This window comes from Monodelphis domestica, chromosome 1 (assembly GCF_027887165.1).
Source record: "Monodelphis domestica isolate mMonDom1 chromosome 1, mMonDom1.pri, whole genome shotgun sequence".
NCBI classification, from domain to species: domain Eukaryota; kingdom Metazoa; phylum Chordata; class Mammalia; order Didelphimorphia; family Didelphidae; genus Monodelphis; species Monodelphis domestica.
Window position 1 is genome coordinate 273,387,931 of NC_077227.1, and position 23,204 is coordinate 273,411,134.

At 35.9% G+C, this 23,204-nt stretch overlaps 1 protein-coding gene across 2 annotated transcripts in view; it reads left to right on the forward strand.

Moving 5' to 3' along the window:
- Positions 1 to 23,204, forward strand: part of RHOJ (ras homolog family member J) — a 142,538-nt gene that overhangs the window by 66,618 nt on the left and 52,716 nt on the right. For both annotated transcript variants that reach the window (XM_001377667.4, XM_056810863.1), the window contains exon 2: positions 23,124 to 23,182. In XM_001377667.4, the coding sequence (XP_001377704.1) occupies positions 23,124 to 23,182 (59 nt within the window). The remainder of the gene's footprint in view (positions 1 to 23,123; positions 23,183 to 23,204) is intronic.

Consider the following 23,204-nt stretch of genomic DNA (forward strand, 5'->3'; position numbering starts at 1 on the left):
TCTATTTGATAAATATATACATATATATTTACATATAAATAAACTATTTCTTAATTATTTCTATGTATCAGTTCTTCCCTTCGATGTAGAATTACAAAAATAATCCTTCAAATACTATTTCTGTTGCTGTATAAAATGTATATAATAGTTGTATAGTTCATTAGTTCAATAGTTTATTATATATAATGTATACAATCGTTCTGCTCATTTCACTCTAAAAAGTTTCAATAGGTCTTTCCATGTTTTTCTAAAATTAACCTGTTCATCATTTCTTATGGTGCATTCATATTCCATCACGATCCTATGCCATGACTTGTTTAGTCAAAAATGAACTTCCTAAGAAAAAGATATCCGGATCAGATGGACTTCTTATATAAAGTATTATTAGAGTCCCTGATATATTTTACTATTGTAGGAACCTAGCTGAAAATCCCTCCAGTAGGTGTTTTGGCATTTAATGATGTATGAAAATACACATAGATATTTGCTTTTGGTCATAGAGTGGTTCCACAAACACAAATTTGGTTTAATTTACGACAAGGTAAAAGTGATTCAAAGCAGTAGAATGTTTGGAAAGCTCAAGAAAAAATAAAGCCCTGCAGTTTGGGAACTCACTGTCTTACATTCCTTAAGTCTGAGTCAGCTTCCCCTGACACTTCAGTGTTGTGGAAAATATGAATTTAGCACATCCCATCCATTCTAACGCCAGAGTAATTTCTCGCTCTTTTCATTCTAACTACTGTCCCTCTGCCCTGTGCTTTTGTCATACCAAGGTTACCAAAGTGTCTGCTATCCTTTATGACTTCATATATATTTCAAAGAGAAATGAGAGTGATGGAAGATAGCCTTTACTCCTGAAATGACATCATTTCAGTGCCAATTTTTAACGCTACTCTCTCCTCCCTCCAGCCACCACAATAAACAGAGAACAGGAGCTGAAGTCAAAACCTTAGTCCTTCCTCACACATTTAAATAGCTGTGTGGCCCCAAGGAAGTCATTAACTACTCTCAGCCTTAGTTTCTCTGGCTATAAAATAGGGATAATAGCATTCATAATACTAGATTCATAGCATTGTGATCAAAACCCATTGGGGAATAATTGAAAAGCACTTTCTTCTTTACCCTTACTTCTGCTCTAGTAATAGTTTTAAGATCAAAGAATGGCAAAAGCTAGGCAACTGGAGTTAAATGACTTGCCCAGGGTCACACAGCTAGAAAGTGTCTCAGGCCAAATTTGGACCCAGGTCCTCTCAACTCTGTGCCCAGTATTCTATCCACTGTTCTAACTAGCTTCCCCCCAAAACTTTTAAGACCATAAAGTAGTCCATAAATGTCAGTTATTATCTTAGTATTGGACCTATAGAAAAATTGTGGTATCAATACTTAGTTTAATGTACTAATTAATTATGTATTGATTATAATTAATTGTGAATTAATTATATGTATGTAATAAATAATTATTAATAATGCATTAATTAATAGATCAGAATATATTCTATGTAGTATATGTAGTAATATATAGTATATGTACCATATTAATATGATTTATATTATACTATATTAATATAGTAATCATGAATTAATAAATAATTTGTCTGAGTCTCTGTGCTAACCTGTTGTAGATTCAAGGGATCCTCCCACAGCATAAGGATGAAGACTCATTTCACAGAAAGGGCACTAGCACCCATTAATATCTGTAACCTTTCAGTCATGATGAAAGCAATGACTTGGAAATGAAAACCTTCTTTTCTAGATGCCCATTCCTCAAATTATCCAGTTCCTAAGAATTCAGCCCTGTTTATGAAATTAATAGTGTAATACCAACTTGAGCCAAGCTTTAGAATGTAAATGTTAATAGCAATCCCACATTTTCATCATATTAATGTTTGCTTGACCTTCCCATATAATGTGGTTTCAGAAAAATGAGACCATTATTGTCTCATTTAAACCTGATATTTGTGAGGAATATTCATTGCATAACTCATTTCTTACCATCTGTAGCCCTTCTTGTAATTTGAAAGAAATGATAGAAAATTTCATTAAAGAAAGTAACAGTGAAACAATACTAAATAAACGATATACTAAATACTAAATATAGGCAAAGCAGTCCTTAGGGGAAATTTTGCAAGTCTAAACATTTTCTTCAACAAAAGAGACAAAGAACAAACCATGAATTAGTTATGCCACTAAAAAAAGTCAGAAAAGCAACAACAACAAAAATGGAATATCTGAAAATCAAAGAAGTTCAACAACATTGAATAATACCATTAAATTAATAAATAAAACTAAAGTCATTTTAAAAAAATGAATGAAATAGGCAAACTACTAGGCTAACTAAATTGCTGATTTCCTTTATTTCTTCTGTTTTTTGGAGTCCCAAAAAACAGAAGAAATAAAGGAAATTAATTCAAAATATTTTATATTATGCCATTTATGGCCAACTGTGGCCAATATTATTATATTATGCCAATTATGGCCAAAGAATGCCAAATTATGGCCAACTAATATGCCAGCAAAAATGATAGCTTCAATGAAATAAAAAATATTTTCAAATATATAAAACAATCAGGTTATTGGAATATCAAAAATTTTTATTTAAATAATCCAATCTCACAAAGAGAAATTGAATAAGCCATAGATGAATTCTCAAAAGAAAATAAATAACAGAAATGGACAATAATGACTATTATGAATAATCATAGTAATATAACATCTTTATAATGGCAAGGATGTCCATTGCCACTTCCATTATTCTATATAGTTCTAGAACTACTAGTTATTAAAATAATCTTGAGGAAAAGTACATGGTCAAGGCTTATCCAAAAAAAAAAAGATTTTTTAGACAATTAAGACAATTTAGACAAGTAAACTAATTAAGAAAAGCACAAAGACAAAGGGCTAAATTACTACAATGAAGGAGGAAGAACTTAGTTAAGCAGTGAAAAGTAAAAGGTCAGAGCTGTTGCCAATTGTCTCAATGAAAACACCAATCTCTCTCCCATTATGAGTCCAGCCTGCCTATAGGCAGCAGGGAGACTCCATGCCTCTGGGCAGGTGCTTCCTACACAGGTCTTCCACAGTGCCTGTGTTGCTGATTATGTTGGGAGGAGGGTAAGCAAGAAAACCAGAAGAGAACTTGTAGGAAAACAAGAAAAGAGACTGATTCTGTGTAATAAGACTTGTTGGCAATAGGAGCATCCTAGAATCCACTGTAATCAACTTAATCAACTTAAAATCAATTGTTAAATTTTCACTGTGAGCATTTACCCTCAAAAGTCAATAATCACTGTAAATCAGAGCTTGATTTATCATTTTGTTGATTGTCTAAACTTAAAATGTTAAGAAAGCAAATTAAACTTTGGGCTGCATGCATACATTTTTTTTTCTAAACTGCTCGTTTGTGACCCCATTTGGGGTTTTTCTTGGTAAAGGTACTGGAGTGATTTTGCCATTTCCTTCTCCAGCTCATTTTACAGAAGAGGAAACAGAGGCAAACAGAGTTAAGTGACTTGCCATGGGTCATACAGTTAGTAAGTGCCTGGGGCTAGATTTGAACTTAGGAAGAGTAGTCTTCCTGACTCCAGACCCAAGGCCTTTATCCAGTGTACCAAACTTTCTAGATTATCTGGTTGTTAAACATTTAACATCATGCCTCTGCCTATTGCCCATAGCACAGCAGAAACCATTGCATTTATATGGCTGCAGGCCTGACATTTCTCTATGTCAAAATTGGTCCAAAACTTATTTATCCAGCCTATCCACATTTATATCAAGCTTAAATTCTTTACTCATTGTTCTGGCTAGCTAGACTTTGCCTTTTGATGGCCATCAGTCCCTCAGTCTCTCTCATGCATCACCCTACCCTCCAGCTTTCAGGAACCATTGCCTCTGTTTTCTTGTTTCAGCATCCTTGCTGGAATTCCCACCAAGTTGCATTTTCCACTTGCTGATAATGGGAAAGGGGGTAGTTACTCTAGTCATCACCTTACAGGCAGAGCCCAGATGACAGATACAATGGATTCTATGTCCTGTGCCTGCTTAAATATCAATGTCCTTCCTGAATCAGATTAGCTCCCCACCCAGTTGCTCATGTTATCTTTTGTGACTAATCCTTGGAAACTCCTAGGGGAGTGGCCTTTTTCCACAACTCCACCTTACAACTTTATAATATCCAAAATAATTTATGCATACAATGAAAAATGGAATGTAGGGCTTAGAGCTAGAAAGTGTACATTAGAGATCAACTATTCCAGTCCTTTCATTTCCCAGATGTTCAAATTGGGGCCCAGAAAGGTTGTGACTTGCCTAAAACCATTATAATGCATATCATATCCACCCACAGTAAGAGAAAAGTCATTTCATCACTGGCTGTTCGATCATCTGGCTTTCATTTATCTTTATGTACCACATACTAATTCCCTAATCTGCCACACACAAAAAAAATCCCTCTTGCTTGAATATTGCTAAAGTATGTAGATTTTAAATAACAATGATCAGAGTGTGGGGTATTATTTTAATAGTACTTTTACTTTTTAAATACAATAGCATCCTCACCCCCCCCAACCCTACCAAACTCCCCATCAAATCTTATTTTCCCCTAATTATTTCTATTTTAGGAAGGTCAACAAATTGCCATTATTTATTTGTAGGGCAGATACCATTCATACAATTACTGAGATAGTGTAAAAAATTAAATGTATATCTCTAATAATAAAAATATTATATTTTATGAGATTTATTAAGTATCATTAGAAATCAAGGAATAAAGAAGGTACAAAATAAAAATCACATGCCATGACTGGTTAGCCATTTTTAAAATCCCCACTCACCACCATCACTGCTGATTCTGTATCATGCCCAAAGAGAGAGCAGGAGCCTCAATGCCCACTCCCTTTATTCTCTGTCTACAGGAAGTACATAATGACAGGATATCAGTGGGCTCTCAGGATATGTAGTTCTTTTTTTTAGGGTAACAGATTTTCAATTATACAGTAGGATATATAATGGAACCCAGGGATATAAAGGATAAGGTTGTCCCAGTCAAGACCATCCCATAATAGCATTATTTACTCAGCTTAAAACCCTGGACCTTGGTTTTTAATGTGGTTTGAATAGTTTCTACTTTGTACCTTTGTCCTGTAGAAATAATTGCTCCTTTTAATTTTTCCTAACATTTATTTGCATAAAATTAATCAAGGTAAGGTGAGATATGTCCAATATGAACTGTATAAAGGACATAGAATTAAAAAGGGACCTCAGAAGTCATCTAGTTCAACCTCTGAACAGAAAACACAGAATAATAGAAATATATATATATATATATATATATATATATATATATATATATATATGTAAAGAGGAGTTTGAAACAATTTACTAAAAATTAGTCTTTGAGATTTTTGGTAATTTGATAAACCTAGGCTCTTCTGTACTCCCCTTATCATAAAGAACAAGGAGATGTCTATTAGTTTCATTGCATAAATGGTTCCCTCTCCATTAGCCCCTTAAATAGATGGCTATCAAAATGTACATGAGTGAGATGGGCTTCAATGGGATGATAAACAGGAAGAAATTAACAGTGCTCTCTCAGATAATAGAACTCTTATTCTGAGTTCCAAAATGTCCAGCTATTGTAATTTCCCATTGGGTTAGTGAGGTGGAGGCTGCAATGAGATAATAGATGTAATGCACTATGTTCACTTCAAGTACTATATAATATTATTGTTTGTTGTTATTGTTATTTTTAGAGTATATCACCAGGTCTACAGTATGGTGAAGACTTTATTCTCTAAGTTTAATCTGTATCAATAACATTTTATTAAGTCTAAACAATAAGCAAGATAAATCAAGCCCATTATTGATGATTTCTTAAGGGTAAATGCTCACACTGAAAGTTTAGCAATAGGCTCTTAGAAGCTGGTTAGAGCTGCCTCTGGCATACCCTGATTGGAAGGGACCACTAACTTCCATTACCATAATTTTCCACTTTCTTCCTTGTCTGTGGTACTGAGTCAGAGTCCTGTGTAAGGGGGGAAAAAGAGATTATTTATAAAAAAGGTTGGACTGGATTATATTTAAAAATAGGGTTGCCAGGAATTTTTATTAATTCCAAAGAGATTTATTTACAATTTATTTACAAAATATAGAAAGAGTGAAGTAAGAAAATCAGAGGGAGAATAGGGTAAGATATCTAGCTTAAGCACTAAGTAATTTACTCCCAGCTCCTGGTTCAACCTGGGCAAGGAGAGTTAGTCCTTAGGCCTCAGCAAAGCTGAGGACCTGGGGAAGTCTCTCCTGAGGCTAGTCTCTTCAGAAAACCCATATGAAAGGAGTTAGCCTTTCACTTACTACTTCCCGGGCCCAGTCAGCAGATTCTCCACCAGCCTCCATTCCAAAGAAAGAAAGAACTGTCAGTCGAATTGCACTTAGGAAGTTGTCGCTCCCTTTTAAAGACACTTTGTCTTGTGTCACTTCCTGTTCTTCCACTAATTCTATGTCTACCAATCACAGTTGAAGTCCTGCTTTAGGACTTCCCAGGAGGCAGTCAGTCTATTCTGATTTGTCACCCACTATCACACACATCAGTCACAGACCTCCCCCACACAAGTGTGAATGGGGTATTTACACCATTGGTGATTAAATCTAAAAATAGGCAGAGGTCACCATTTAATCTTCACAATCAGGGGAGAGTTAATTAATTTCGTTTTCACAATCAGGGGAGAGTTAAATTTAATTTTCACACCTGACAAACCCAGCCCTCCTTTCCTGCCCCCCTTTTTAGGAGCTATGAGTGCAGCTAGTTCACAAATTTCTTCTGTCACCTCCAAAGATCTTGGAAGGAAAGCAGAAGGATTTGGAGATGGCTAGAGGTGATGGCACCATATAGAGGCACTAGACATATTTCTGTTTAATTTTGTTCAGTTCAATAAGCTATATGAACACAGTATCCATTCAGAAAAGAGATAACATGAACAGAGAAAGGACATCTAAGACCCATAGAGTAGTGGCTACTGAGAAATATTTTCTCTTAGGTTACTTGCTAAGACCTGCCATTACCATCTATGTTAGTATTTCATTGATGCTATTTTCTTTCTATTTTTTTTTTCATAATTATCAAAACCCATGCACTTCTATTCCCTTTAGAAAACTTTCTCCCAGTTAAAAGCCCTACTCTGTGACAAATAGAACAGTCAAGTGAAGCAAAATCACTTACTGGCCCTGTTTGAGTAGGTATTTCATCCTGCACCTCTACCTGTCATCTTCAGCCAAGAGATGGATTAGCCTCTATGGGCCTCAGTTTCTTCATCTATAAAATGAGGATGTTAGTCTTCATGTCCTTTAGGATTATTTACAACCCTAAATCTATGATTCTTTGATCCCTGGATCAAAGGGTATGCACACTTTAATGGCTTTTGCACTAAAATTCCAAATTGTTTTCCATAATAATTGGACCAATTTACAACTTCACCAAAAATAGATCTAAGTACCTATCTTCTCACAGCCTTTTCTAACATTTCTCATTTTCCTTTTTTTGTCATTTTTTTTCCAAACTATAAAAGTAGGGAGTTTGGCCTAGTTGACTTCTAAGCTTGCTTCCAGCTCTAGACTGTGATTCTCTATGAGGTGGAATTTCAGAATTATTTCAATTTGCATTTCTTCTTATATTTGGAAACTTTTTCATATAGTTGATCATTTTTAACTGTTTATTTGAATCCTTAGATAATATTTATGTTAACCAGTTTTATGTTAAAGAATGACCCTTATTCTTAAATAGTTGTATCAGTTCCCTTGATTAAATATAAGATCTTTTTCAGAGAAATTCACTTTTAAAGTTTTTTCCACGATTTATTGCTTCATTTCTAATTTTAACTTCATCAATGTGTGTATACAAAAGCTTTTCAATCTCATGAAATGAAATCTTTTCATTTTTTCTTTTATGATTATTTCTGCCCCTTATTTAATAATTTTAAAAATCTGTCTTTTTATAGCCTCTTCCTCTAATTTGCTTATTAGGCAACATTTCATATTTAGGTCATATTTTCAAACATTTAGAGTTTATTGTAGTATATTATTGGAGATGTTAATATAAACCCAATATCTGCTAGATTGCTTTCTAGTTTTGCAAGGAGATTCATCAGCTAGGAAGTCTTTAACCAAGTGTCAAATACATTGCTTCTGGGTCTTGTTCACCTAATCCATCCCATTTATCAACTTTTGTATTTTTAACCACTACTAGGCAATTTTGACTATCACTGCTTTATCTGGAATATGGCATTGCTAGGTCTTCTTCCTTCCTACATTTTTAAGTTTTATTTATATATTTGGCTTTTTGTTACATTAAAAGTCAATTAACTCTCTTCCGTCTTCTCTCCCCATTAGAAAAGGCATCATTTTATAAAAAGATATATGTGTGTATATGTATATATATAATATAGTCTTACTGATTTCTATTTATCAATTTTTTTTCTGAAGGTTGATATACACAACTTACTCTTCAAACAATATTTCTGTTGCTGTATGTCATGTTCTCTTGGTTCTGCTCTTTTCATTCTTCATAATTTCATGTAGCTCTTAACATGTTTTTGCACAATTAACCTGCTTCTCATTTCTTTTGCCATAGTAGTATTACATCACAATCATATGCTACAACCTGTCTAGCTATTCCCCAATTGATGGGTGTCCCTTCAATTTCATATCTTTGCTACCACAAAGAGAGTGTCATTACTATAAATATTTTAAAATAAATAGGTTCTTTTCCTTTCTCCCTCATCACCTTAGGAAATAAACTTAATAGTGGTACTACTTAGTCAAAAAATATACAGTTTTATAACTCTTTTAGCATAATTCCAGATTGAACTCCAAAATGGTTGGATCACTTCACAGTTGTTCACAGATGTTCTTCTTGGTTGTAAACCTTTCTATTTTGCCTTTTGGTCAAAGATTTTCTTTCCTTTATCATACTCATTGCAGTCTTATCTGCTCCAGATTGTGATTCCTTTCTATTTGAACTATTTCCAGCTATTTGTAATACTTTTTCTCCATCCCAGAATACCTAGATTTTGGGTTTTATTCTTTCCAGAATAAATCCATGGATTCATTCTGTTTTCATTTTGCCTAATGATCCAGAGTTATGGATAGATTTCTTTTATAGTTTCTTAAAATGTGTGTGTGTTTTTAATTTAGTCTTATTTTGGAGGGGAGTATAACCATTTTAAAAGTATATATCTTCATCCTGCTTTTCAAGATAATTGTTTTTGATAGTAAATATATCATATATTCTACTTTTTCTATCTCATTAGTTTCTTCCAATTTGTCTTGTTCAATTATTTAGTTCTGTTTGCTCCATTCTATTTTTCAAGAAATCCCCTGATTAAAGCAAAGAAGAAGATTCCATCATCAGCTGTTCTAAGTAGTTTATTTTCCTTCCAAATTCTCCCTCAGTAAACTTACCTTAAGTAGCTGGAGTTACATTTTTTTTTTTTATTTCTTCCATCCACACTTGGAGTACTTGTGGCCAGATCATTCTTTTTTTCTACAGATTCTCTCTTCTTATAGGCTTACCTCTTGGACTTATTTTAACAGATCGTATTTCTTTGTTGAATTAGGAGCATCCTTTTTCTTACTTGTGTCTCCAGTCTCATTTCTTGGACTGGGACTCATTCTAGACCCAAACTGCCCCCTCTCACACTCGTATATGAGGAGGCTAGGCCTTGATCATACTCCCAATGCAATCTGGATGCCACTGCCACTCCCTTGCAATAATTCTAGATATTGTGGCTAGTTGTTTGTCTCCTTACCTGCCTTCTACCACAGGAATACCTGAAAGAAGTACCAAGAACTACCACCAAGTCCCACCCTTTGCCTTATGCCTTGGCTTCTCCCTCTGTCTCCAGTTAGTTCAGTGAAGGCAATGTCTCAGGCCCATTTTTGTCTCTTCCTTATACATAGTCATTAGCTGACTGAGAATTGGCTTGGTACCCTGCTGCAGCCCTGATAGGCTCAGACAGAGTATTGAAGATCCAAAAGAGATCAAAGAATGAGGAAAGAGTACTTTATACTTTTTAAAAATATAGTATTTCTTTTATGATGTAAAAAAGACTGGAAACTAAAAGGATATTCAATAATTGAGGAGTGACTCAATAAATCATTATATATAGATGTGAAGGAGTATTACAGTACTGTAAGAAATGAACAACTAGATGATTTCAAAAAGACATTTGGAGTGATGTAGAGTAGAATGAACAGAAAGAGAAAAATTTATACTGTAAAATCAATATTACAAATATGAACAATTTTGAGGGCTTTACAAATGAAAGAAGAATGAAATGAACAGATCCAGGAGAAATTTATGGTAGCAATACTGTAAAATTAAATAATTTTGAAACCTATAAGAACCATAATCAATACCATGACCATTCATGATTCCAGAGGACAAGTGATGAAACATGCTACCCATTACCCATAGGTGATAGATTTAGGATGGGAATTACATATATATGCTTATTTATAGTCATTGAAGGAATTTGTTTTGTTTGAGTGTTGTAAAAAATAGACTCGAATACAGGACTACAATCCCCACAAGCCTTTGCTCCACTTCCCCAGAATGCCTTGTTTTCTCACCTGGGCCGAGATCGAGAAGGTATTTAAGCTGATTCAAAGGCTTTTGAGAGGTTGGGCTCTTTTTGGACTTCCGTTTTGGAGCAGGAGATCTCTTGCGTGATGTGAGGTTATTTTGTCTAGGCCTCTGGCCTAGGCACATGTTTCTTACTTGTATATTTTTTAATCTTTAACCTTTAATAAACCTCTAAAAAATATAATACTCCTTGCAGAGAGAAACTAATTTCTACCTGCCTCAGTCTCCCCATCTCCCCTAAATTTTAACTGTTACAGTGTGCATGTTTATTATGAGAAATTTGAGGCAGAGTTCTTTTCTGTCTTTTTCAGGGAGTTTAGGGTATGGGAGTAAGAGAAAATAGATTTCTGTTGGGATTTTTAAAAAAAGAAAGATGAAGAGAATTCTAAGCCAAAGTAGTATAAACTTTTAGATGAGGTCACTGTATTGTTTTACTTTGTTACAAAATGCTTACTTTACTTACTTTACTTGTTTTACCTTTTACTTAAATTTTATTTTTTCAATTACAATTGTAGAAAAAAATTTTGATAACTATTTTCTGAGATTTTGCAATTGAGAATCTCTCTTTTCCTCTCTCCCTCCTCTTCCAGAGGCACTAAATAGTCTGATATAAGTTATAACAATACTTTCATGAAATATATAGTTCTACATTCCCCATGAAGATGCATATCACATATACAATTTTAAAAAAACTCATGAAGGGAAAAAAGTGAAGTATGGAATGCTTTGATATGCAATCAGATTTCAACTGTGCCTTCTTTGGCTATGGATAGTGTTCTTTTTTTTATCATGAATCCCTTGAAATTATCTGGGAACCTTGTTTTGCTGACAATAGTTTAGTCCTTCACAGTTGATCATGGTATACTATTTCTCTCCTGGTTCTCCTAACTTCATTTTGCTTCAGTTCATATAAGACTTTCCAGATTTTTCTGAAGTCACTCTGCCATCATTTCTTATGGTGCAATAGTTTTCCATTACAACATATACCACAACTTTTTTTATCCATTCCCCAATTAATGGATACCCCTTCAGTTTCCAATTCTTTGCCACTACAAGAAGAGCTGCTAAAAATATTGTTGTATAAGTAGATTCTTTTCCCTTATCTCTGATGTCTTTAGGATACACACCCAGTACTGGGATTGCTGTGTCAAAAGATATGCATAGTTTGATTGTCTTAGCTGTGTCACCCTGAGCAAGTCACTTGACCCCCATTGCCCAGCCCTTACCACTATTCTTTTGTTTTAGCAACCCAATCTTAAAAGGAAGTGATAGTCTGGCAGGGATTATTTCTAATCTAAGGTCACATCTTCCCTTTCACAGTGTTCACAAATCATCCCACCATCAATACATTATAGAATTTTTCCAAGAACTGAAGGCAAGCTCATCATCCTAGAGTTTAAAGATTCCACCTTTTTTTCTTAAAAAATAAAAAGGGGAGGGGAATATTAATTTATCTCCAGTTCTAAAGCACCTCTTAAATTTACCAATTTTTCTTTCAAAAAATCCCTGACCGCAATTACGTCTATGAGTTCTTCAGTTTCCCCGCATACTGTGCTTTTGAGTCTAGTAACTTGAACTCATTAAGGACAACTAGGTATACTATTACTCCTATTTGAATTTCTGCCTTCCAGTCACTCATCTTTTCTTACCATCCTTATACAGCTGCCAAAATAATCTTTCTAAAGCACATCAGACCATGTTGCTCCTATGTTCAAAGACCTACAATGACTCCTTTTGACCTCTAGGATACAATAAAACTCCCTAACCATCTCCTGAAAGAAATTTTTCTCAATCATCTTAGTTGATCTTCTTGTTTGTTAGCATGGATGTTTGGGTGTGGGTGGATGTGTTTACTTGTAAGGCCTTAGACATTTTTTGCCTCAAAAACTAGAGGAACATTGCCAGAAACATGTAGATAATAAAGCCAAGAATTTGAAGCAAAGAACTGAAAATAGTCAAGCCTATGAAGATTTTGTTCCTTTGCCTTTCCTTCTTCCATTTAGTGCAATGAAGGGATCCAAAAAGAATTTCAGAATGAGAAAACTGGGAGACCTCAGATCTACAAGGTCATTGGCAGTTTATTGAAAGGGAAAACTCTAAAATATTTCATAAGGACTTTAGTTTGGCAATTACAAATCAGGCAGGGATTACAAAGACTTTCTATTCCTAAAACAGAGACCCTGCCTCAAATGGAAAGTTAAAGTTTAAAAAAGAAAGGCAAAACCAAAAATGAGCAGAAAGATAAGTTGAAAAATAAAATCTATAGGTATAATTTAAATAGATGGCTCTTCTGTGTCTCAAAGAAACTGAGTTCTTAAAGACAATACTCTTAAGGGAAAAAAAGCTGCCAAATCTTTGCCTTTCTGAAAGAGTTGAAGTTTAAGCCAGAAGAGAAATGGCAAGGATAACTCTCCCTTTTATGAGGAATAGAAGAATTCCATAATCTAATGCCTGTAAGTGACCAGCTACCATGCGACCAGCAGAGTAGCTGTAGCTACTCAAGACCTGAAGGGACCAGACTAGCAAAGATTACATATCAAGTCTATCTCCTGAGTGGAGACTACAAACCTAGCAAAAATTTCATGCCACCTGAGACCAGTAGGAAGCAACTCAGAGGGAGCAATCTGCTGATGTCACTAGAAAACATCAATGGCCCCATTGTATTGGAAGGAATTGCTCTTCCACATATGTGCCTTAGCTACATTCATTCCTTTCCTGAATATCTCTCCTCACATGCTTTCTAGCTGTATCCACTCTTTACACACTGATAGTATGTATATTTGTGGGAGAGTGTTCCTGAGGTTTTCAGGGGAAAAAATGTTCTACTGTAATTTCCTTAGTGTATTATTTTATTAAATGCCTTTTCTTTGAACTACTTGTGTCATCTGGCTGACTAGGATAAGTAAATACATTGGGGTATGTGATCTGTGGAATTTTTGAATAGATGAGAGCCCAAAGAACAGCAAAACCTTGTAGTACTCCAACTAAAGGGCCCCACTTGCAGAGATGTCTGTATGCAAACTACCTAATAAGTTTATATTTATCTGTTGAATTCTCTCATCAAAATGTAAACTCCTTTGGGATGGGGGCCGTGTGTTTCTTTCCTGTATAACTCTAGAACATAGCAAAGTACCTTGATCAAAGTAGGCTGACAAATGCTTGTTGGATTAGATAATATTAGATTGTCATCTTCTTGTTTATCTTGTGTTTCAACTCCCCGTTACACTATTAACTATTTTTGTTCAATATTCCTACCTTTGGAAGATGCATATTGTTCTCCTTGGCAGAGATTATAGAAAGAAAATAAATGGTGAATAGTTCTGCCTCCTCTCTGCTAACCAATGAGTATTTTAGATGGAGGGACATTTGTCTTGTAGACATACAACTCTAATGTGAAATAGTTGTGAGAAGAATCTAAAAACTGCAATATTATGTGTCTGAGTCAGTTTATGGAATGTCAGAAACTGCTTTCAATGGCAAATTCCGTGTGAAGTAATAATTGTTGAGTAACACCTGGCTCATGGAAAATTCACACAGATGCATCACAAAAATCAGCTATTATGCAATATAAAAAGGGGAAGAAGAATGGTGGGGACAAAGAGTTGCCTTAGTTGACATATGTTTAACTGTTTACATTCTGCTGCTTCAAGGGACGTCTGCAGATCTCAGGCCAATAGGAAGTCAGCTCAGCTCAGGATGAGAAAGAAAAGCATCCACAAGGAAACTGTCAGGTTTTCTTTTCGAATGTTCTTCTGGAGAAGTGAGAGTTTATTTTGTCACATCAAAGGACAGCTTTTACCAAAAAAAAAAAAGGGAAAAAAAGGAAAACATCTGCTAGTCAGAGACTCTGCAATTAAGGGAAAAAGTCATCTTGGCCTTACGTCCAGGGGTTGGCACAGGTCAGAAAGAAATGAGTCTGGAAGCATGTGGAAGAAGAGTTTGTAAAAGGATTACCTCCTACCATGGGGAGCACACAAGCTATTCCTCCTGGAGAGCTTAGTCATCACCTTTCTTTTCACATCAGAATCAAGTCGTTCTTTTAAGTTAGACTTGTTTCTGTCCCCAAGGTGGCAGGATTCCATTCATTTCAGCAAATGCTTATTGAGAGCCTTTCCTGCAGGGAGATTAAAAAGATGAATTAGATACAATCTCTGCCCTCAACAAGCTTACAGTCTAATAATGGAGACGAAGACAAGAACATAAATAAATTTTTAAATATGTTCAAGACATAATGTGATACATGCCATAAGAGAGGAATCAGATTAAGGAAAGTTCTTAATCTGAACCCTGGAAGAGTCAAGAAGTATCCATTAGGGTAAAGGGAAAGCTAGCTAAAGTAATTAGCATTTGAGCTGTCCTTGGAAGGACAGGTAGTATTTTGGCTGGCACAATAAAGGAACAGGATATTCAGGCAAAAGGAATAATATAACAAAAGTCCAAAAAACAGGTTCATGGATGGCTCATAGTCTGGTTTGGCTGAGCTGTGGAATATGTATAAGAAACTATTGAGAGAGGAACACAAATCATTAAACTTTTCCTCTTATCCCTTTTTCTTTTCCAAACTTCCCTATTTCTGTTGACTTCTACAATTCTTCTGGTCTCCCAGGTCTGTGATCTCAATATAACCCTCAATTCCTCACCATCTCTCATATACCATTTATCCATTAAGTTGTCAAATCTTGCTGTTTCTACCTCAGCAATATACCTTACATCTGACCCCTTCTCATTACTCACACAGCAACCAATCCTCTATCATTTCTCACCAAAAACTATTTTAAAAGCCTTCTACTTGCCTCAAGTTTCTTCCTATTCCTATCCATCATGCCTACTATTCCCAAAATGACTTTCCTTAAATGCAGATCTGATTATGTCAGCACCAGTGGCTCCCTATTGGCCAGAACATCAAACATAAAGTACTCTGTTTAGCTTTTCTTTCCCTTGACAAACTTGCTCCAATCGATCTTTCCAGTCCCATTATAAATTACTCCCCTTCCTAAACTGCACTACTCAGACAAATTTGCCTTCTCTCATGTCCTCGCACATAACATTTCATCCCTAGTTTCATATCTTTACACGGTCCTTCCTTCATGCCTAGAATGTACTCCCTTCTTACCTCCACCTCATAGAATCCTTCTCTTCCGTCAAGGCAGAGCTCAAGTGCCACCTTCTACACAAACTCTTTCTAATTCCTTCCCAAGTACTATTGCTTTGCCTCCCAAATATTCTTATTCTTCCTTGTTTTATTTGTATTTATTCTCTTTATGAGCAGCTAAGTGATGCAGTGGATAGAGCGCCAGGCCTGGAGTCAAGAAGACTCATCTCCCTGAGTTCACATCTATCCTCAATCACTAGCTTTGTGACCCTAGGCAAGTCATTTATTCCTCTTTGCTTGAGTTTCCTCAAGTGTAAAATGAGCTAGAGAAGGAAATGGAAAACCATTGGAGTATCTTTGTCAAAAAAAATAAAAGCAACAAAAAACCCCCCAACCCTAAATGGGGTCATGAAGAGTTGGCCATCACTGAAACAATTCAGCAACAAAATAGGACATGTCTCATCTCCCTCTATCTCTAAAAGAATGTAAACTCCTTGAGATCCAGAAATGTATTTTTTTTTTTAATCTTGGAATTCCTAGGAGCTACCATAGCATCTTCCTGCCCCATTTTTTATTGGGGTAGGGGGCAATTATAAGAAATACTCATAGTCAAGCAAAACAAATCCCCTAATTGGTCATACCCCATAAATATATATATATATACATATATATATATATATATACACACACATATATATGTCTCATTCTGAAACCTGGGTCCATCACTTCTCTGTCAAGAGGTAGGTACAACATGACAAGAATTAGGTAGATATGACCGAAATGCCATAACAACAAAAACAAGAATCCAAACCTCTATCCACTATACTATCCTGCCTCTTATTGGTTGCCCACAAAAGACAACTAGTGTATTGTTCTGTGTCCAGTTGAAAAGAATGGTCTAGAGTGAAGTGGATAATGTGGGAGTGGACAGAACACAGAATTTGGAGTTAGGAATAACTGAGTTCAAAACTACCTCAGACATTTTACTAGATGGGTGGCCCTGGACAAGTCACAGAATTTGTAAGAGTCACAGAATTTGGAATAATGAGGAAACCTAAGACCCAAAGGCGTTAGATGACTTGCCTGAGATCATGAAGGCAGTAAGTAGGGTAGAGTTTGAATTCAAGTCTTCCAACACCAAATCTAGTGCTCTTTCCATTCTATCATACTACTTTCCTCTATGCTTCAATATTCTTATCTATAAAATCAGGGGATTGGACAACAACTCTAAAGTCCCTTCCAAATCCAAATCTATGATTTTATAATTTTTTTTACCTACTAGCTAGTGAGGTCAGAGATAAGTTACTTAACCTCTCTGATCCCCTCGTTGTCTCATCTATAGGTAAAATAGAGATAAGACAAAATAGTTCTCAGGTTCAAATATAATTATGTTTGTAAAACACTTTATAAAGGTCAGTATTAAGCTAAATTAAATTTTAAAGCTGGAATATCACTACTAGGTTTAAAAAAAGAGATGTTTTTAAAAGGGGGAATGATCCATATGTTCAAAAATATTTCTAGCAGCTCTTTTTGTGGAGGCAAAGATTTAGAAATTAAAGGGATGCCCATCAATTGGGGAATGACTGAAAAGTTATAGTATATGATTATGATAAAATACTGTTAAGTCATAAGAAATGACAAGCAGGATGATTTCAGAAGAAGCTAGAAAAACTTATACTGATGCAAAGTGAAGTGAGCAGTACAACACAATTCTGATGGACATGATAAAAAATTCTATCCACTTCCCTAGAAAAAACTGGAGGCATCGGAATGCAGATTGAAGCATATTTGTTTTATTCTCTGTCTCTTATTGATCTGTGTTCTATGTTGCATCATAGTTAATATGGAAATTTTTTGCACGTCTACATGTGTACACCAAAGTGCTCTCTACCAAAGTGCTTTACCTTTTCAAGGAGGGGGAAACAGAAAGGAAAGGAATTTGAAAAATTATTTTTAAAAATGTTAAATATTCTTTTTACATGTAATTGGGAAAAAATAAAATAGAAACATACTTTTAAAAAATGTTAAACCTGGAAAGAACCTCGGAGAGCATGGCTTCCAACCCAATCATTTTATAAATTCAACTTTCTGATTGTAAGGCAATTAGTATCAGTATCAGTAGCAAGATGGACCAAGCAGCTAAGCCAAACATTCTGACTACTAGCTGAGTGAAACACTAGAAAACACATAGAACCAAAAAAGAAACAGAAGGAAAGATAGAGTTTAATGGATTGAAAGGAAATTTTTCATTTTACATACTTAACAGGTCCCAGACAATGTTTCACACTTTGTGGCAAGAACCATTACTACAATTAGCAAGCCATTAGAGCTCCTCAGTTCAAAACCTCCTTGAGCAAGAAAATAACTTTAATAGCTCTAAGAGCCTGGGGCTGATCTGGGATTGCAATCTGTCTACTGCTTGCCAGCTCTGTCTGCTCCTCTGATTTCTTCATAGTCACTGTGCCAGATTGCTCAGATTTCTTCACTATAATGGCGTTGTTTCTTCTGCCTGACCAGACTTGGGGCACTCTCATTCCATTGAATCATAAGTAGACCCTAAGAATGAAGACACTGAGATTTCTTGCAACATGTTAAAAATTCACATTTCTAAAGCACTCTAAGGTTTGTAAAGCACTTTCCTCCAAACTATCCTGTGTGGTAGGCAATGCAAGTATTAGTATCTTCATTTTAGAGAATAAAACCAAGGCATCAGTAGGTTAAGTGAGTTGCCTAGCAAGGGTATAAAATAGGATTCAAACTTGTTTCTCATGACTGTACCTTTATCCTCTGTAGTATGCTGACTCTTCCAAAGGCAAGAAGTAAGCATCATGGCCCTCGCCTGCTAGTAGTGGAGATAAGAAAGATTTAGGATGAAAGGGTTCTTGGAGATCCCATAATCTAACCACAATAGGTTCAAATCTACATTGGATCTCAGTTTCCTATCCCTAAAAAGGATTTAATCATAGTGTATCATCACACAGGATGTCATGAGAGATCACATATGTAAAAATAATCTAACCAATGAAGTATTATGAAAACATAAGGGATTATTATGTAGGATCATGGAATTGCAGAATATCAGAGCGAAAAGGAAACTTAGAGTGCATCTGATATACATTCGCCTTATTTGATTAACTTGGGCCCAGAGAGATGAAGCAATTATTCCAAGGTTACATGGCAAGTAAATGACAGAACAAGATTAGTACTCAATTTGTTCCATGGTACTACAACAATTCTTAACCTTTTTTGGACCCTTTCTGCAATCTGCCTACCTGATAAGCTCCTTTCCAGAATAATATTTTCAAATAATTGAAGGAAATATTAATTTCAGTTAGAAGTTAGTGAAAATAATGACATAACCTTTTTCCCATCCAAGTTCACAGATTCCTGAAATCTATCCATGGACCCCTAAAGAATCCCTATATTTAGAAAGTATGAATTGTTCTGTGGAACTTGACTAACCTAGAACTAAAGCCATTGCTTTTTATGAGGCATCTTGATCCAAAAATGTGGAAGATTGAAGTCATGCCCATGCCACCAAAGGGGGGAAAACATTACCATAAAACTACCAAGGGAATTATGTTCAAAAGTCCAACAGTAAAGAAAAATAAAACGATAGAGGATTTGGAAAATAACTATAGAACAAGGGGTTACAAGAATTAACCAAGGCTAATTCCTCTCCATGTGCTTTGATTCCATCCTGTGAGTTGGTTCTATCAAGCCTTCCCTCTCTTTTTCTCTCCTTTTTCATCACTTCCTACCTAATGACCCTGCACAGTTGTCCACAACTATGCTCAGTTCTCCATCATCCTCAAAGAAAGCTTTCATTTGATCCTTGCATCCCTTTCAATTATAGTTCTATATCAATCCTTCCTTTCAGAGCCAAATTTTTTGGCTATCACCACTTACTATCACCCACTCACTACAATTTGACTTCCCTCCCCTTTCCCTCACCACACTACCAAAACATCTTTCTAAAAGTTTACAAATGATGTAACTGCTAAATCTGATGAGCTTTCCTTAGTCTTCATCAACACTCCCTACAGTTTTATATGTGTGTGTATGAAAACAAACAAAAAAAAAGCTATATCTCTATCTATAGTTTGGTTTTGGTTTTGCTGGTTATGGAGTTTTGAATGAACCCAGTTTGAATCTGGGCTAGTTATTTAGCCCTGGGCAAATCAAGAGGTTCATTTTTTTCATCTGTAAAATGGGATAGTCAATCAATCAATGCTAGCTGGAAAGAAGGGATGAGAGAAGGTGCAGAAAGTATTTTTTAAAGCTTAGAAATTTATACAAATGTCAAGCTGTTACCAACATATATGTATATGTCGGCATATACTGGTAACACCTATATACATGTGTGTGTGTCTTCTTCCTGGGTATCCTATCTTCCTTTTATTTGCATGACACTCCAGACTGCAACCACTCCTGAATTTCCTTTGTTGAATCATCATCTATCTCCCATCCTTTAAGGAAGGTTCTAACCCAGTACTCTATCCTGAGCCCTCTTCCTTCTTTATATTCTATTCTCCCTGGTGATCTCATCAATTCTCATGAGTTCAGTCATCATCTCAATGTAGATGATTCTCATATCTCCATATCCAATCACAGCCTTTCTTCTGAATTAGAGTCTTACATTACCTTCAGCCATCTCCACTTAGATAAGTCATCATTTATTCCCCCTAATCTTACTCCTCCTCCAGACCCCCAAATAAACCCAATCTGTATCATTGGAAGCTGAAACTAGTCTTCCTTAGCATGCTAATATATTTCTTTTCTAATGAATTGACCTCTACTCTCCAGGCAAATTAGATTCTCCCTGGGCTCTCCAAGGAGCCCAGACTGGGAAATTCCCCAATAAGGATATGGGGTTATTTATTTCACTCTTGTCATTTTATCCCCAATTCCTTGAGCTTATGTAAGCAATTAACAAATGTGTGTTGAATGTTGTTATTAGCATGACTGGTTTTCTAATGGAATCTCCAATCCTAAGCAGTAACCTAGCAAGGTAACACACTAAGCTGGATACAGTTCACAAATGGTCTTCAGGGTGTACTTTCAAGGAAATGCAATAGATATGGAAACAGTTGCCCCTTTCCTACTCTGCCCAGGGCTCACTTAAATCGGAGTTCTCTGAGTTTGATTCAATTCCACCACCACTTAGAAAGTGCTTCTAGGTATTTTCTCTTTATCCCTATTCCTCAGACTGGCACTGAATAGGACATTAAAGAGGAGTTATTTCAACATAAATTGGGCAAATATATAGTTGGCACAGTGGTTAGAGCTAGCCCTAGAATCAAGAACACTTGAATTCAAATTTGACCCCAGATATTTATTAGCTCTCTGACCCTGGGCAAGTCACTTAAATTCTGTTTGCCTCTGTTTCCTCATCTGTAAAATGGAGATAATAATAATAGTACCTACTTCCCAAGATGGTTGAATCAAATGAGTTAGTAATTAGAAAGTGTTTAGTATAGTATGTAGCACATAGTAAGTGCTATGTAAATGTTAGTTATTATTAGTTAACATACAAGGCAGGGTGGAATGGTGAAATGAGAGGAAGTAGGAACATCTCACGATATCACATTAACTTCTGTTCCTAATAGGGCTTGGCAGAGGGGTAGGGAATGACCTTCTTTGTGTCAGCTTTCCACTTCAGGTAAGGAGTGAGTTAGGTTTGTCAGTCCTTCAAACACACATTAAAGCTGGCAGAGGCTGTATTATCACTCCCAAGGCTGGTTCATCTCAGTGGATTAAAATCTTGGTTCCCAAAGCAGGGTGACATCCCTTTTAAACAAACTCTGTTTTATTCTTAAATGAGGCCATTAAAAGTATGCTTCTATATCTCACCCTGAACCAAAATAACCAAAATATCAAAATCCACACTAAATCCCCACGATTATGCTCAGCAGACTCAAAAATGTGCCAACAGATGTCAGCAGTTCAGCCCCCAGGAGTTATTCTATTTGTCATTCTGAAGTCACCTGCCTGAGCTGTGCAGGAAACCAATCTGGTATATGTCCAGTCTGCATTCATTGCTTACTGAATTAGCAGAATGTATAGTCATAGCCTTTCAGGATCTTAGATCTTCAACTAGTCTGGTAGGCAAAGGAGGTTTAGGGAAAATACAGGAATTCCACTGACTAAGGTAAACCACCAGCCTTGGTTTCCTGATATGTATAATGGGCAAACTGAGTTGCAGGAGTCCTTTCTAATTCTAGATCCTGTGAACTAAACCCAAGTGAAGTAACTTGTCCAAAATCACAGAGTGAGAGTCAGGACAAAAATCTTTTGTTGCCCAGTATGGTCTCCTTGGCCCTTTAACCTTTTGGTCCACTAACTTCAAGTTAGTCACTATTCCCTTGTGCTATTTAACAACAGAATCAAGCATTTTATTCGCTTTTGATCTATTCCGTCTGGATTAAATTTCAACCAGGGGATTTATTCTATTTCTAGGCATGTACATTTTCTGCTGCTTTTCTGTAGTCTCTCTTCAGGAATTTCTAGGAACAAAATTGCTTTGCAAGATGGTCCCCCTGCTGGGTAAATCAACCCATATACCTGTCTCTAGATCCACCTCCACCCCCACCTCTGAACATGAGAAATTGATACCACACAAAGAGAGCTAGGGGTCCTGACAATACTCCCCTCCCTGCAACCCTTGAGCTAAAAGTGTCAGGAATCAATTGACTGTGCTTGAACTCAAAATAACTTAATAAGGGTTGGAGAGAAAAATAGTCCCGGTTCATTCATTATTTTCTTTTCTTTATAGACTGAAAGATACAGGGGTGGGGTTCTCAGGATTATATTATCATTTCAAAGCCTCACAAAAGCAAGAAAAACTTGTAACAGCCAGGAATGTTTCTTATACAAATGAAAGAGATCTTCCCCAAAGAGAAAAAAAGTGCTATTCCTCTGATAGCACGCTGAGAGCTACCCAGTTCCAAATCACATCTAGGAGACATTCGAGCTGTTTCTTGTTTTGAACTAGACTAATGAAACAAAACCCAAACAAAAAGGGGAGAAAAGTCATCAATATAAAGCTTTCAGGATCCAACATAATCCAAAAGTTTTCCTTGCAGGAAGTCTGGTATTTCTAGTGACTAATGAGGATCAGTTTGTCAGTGGCTTCCTGAACATCCCTATGTGGTTAGTTGCACCAATAAGATTTGTCTCGCTCTGTTGGGAAGTTTGGACTTTCTCTAGGGCCATCTGCTCTCACTTGTAGCTCAAGGTTGCCTTCCATTTAGGATTGCTGCTGTCAATTTAGTTTAAAATATACACGGGCAAAGTATATGCTTATCTTGCCTGCCTGGGGAAGCTGTTGGCAGGAAGAAACATTGTCTTGTTGGTTGATGCCTTTATTTTACAAATTCTTCTTTTTTTTCCCCTTAGTTACTGTGACGGTGGGAGGCAAGCAGCACTTGCTTGGACTGTATGACACAGCAGGACAGGTATATTTTTATTAACATGATT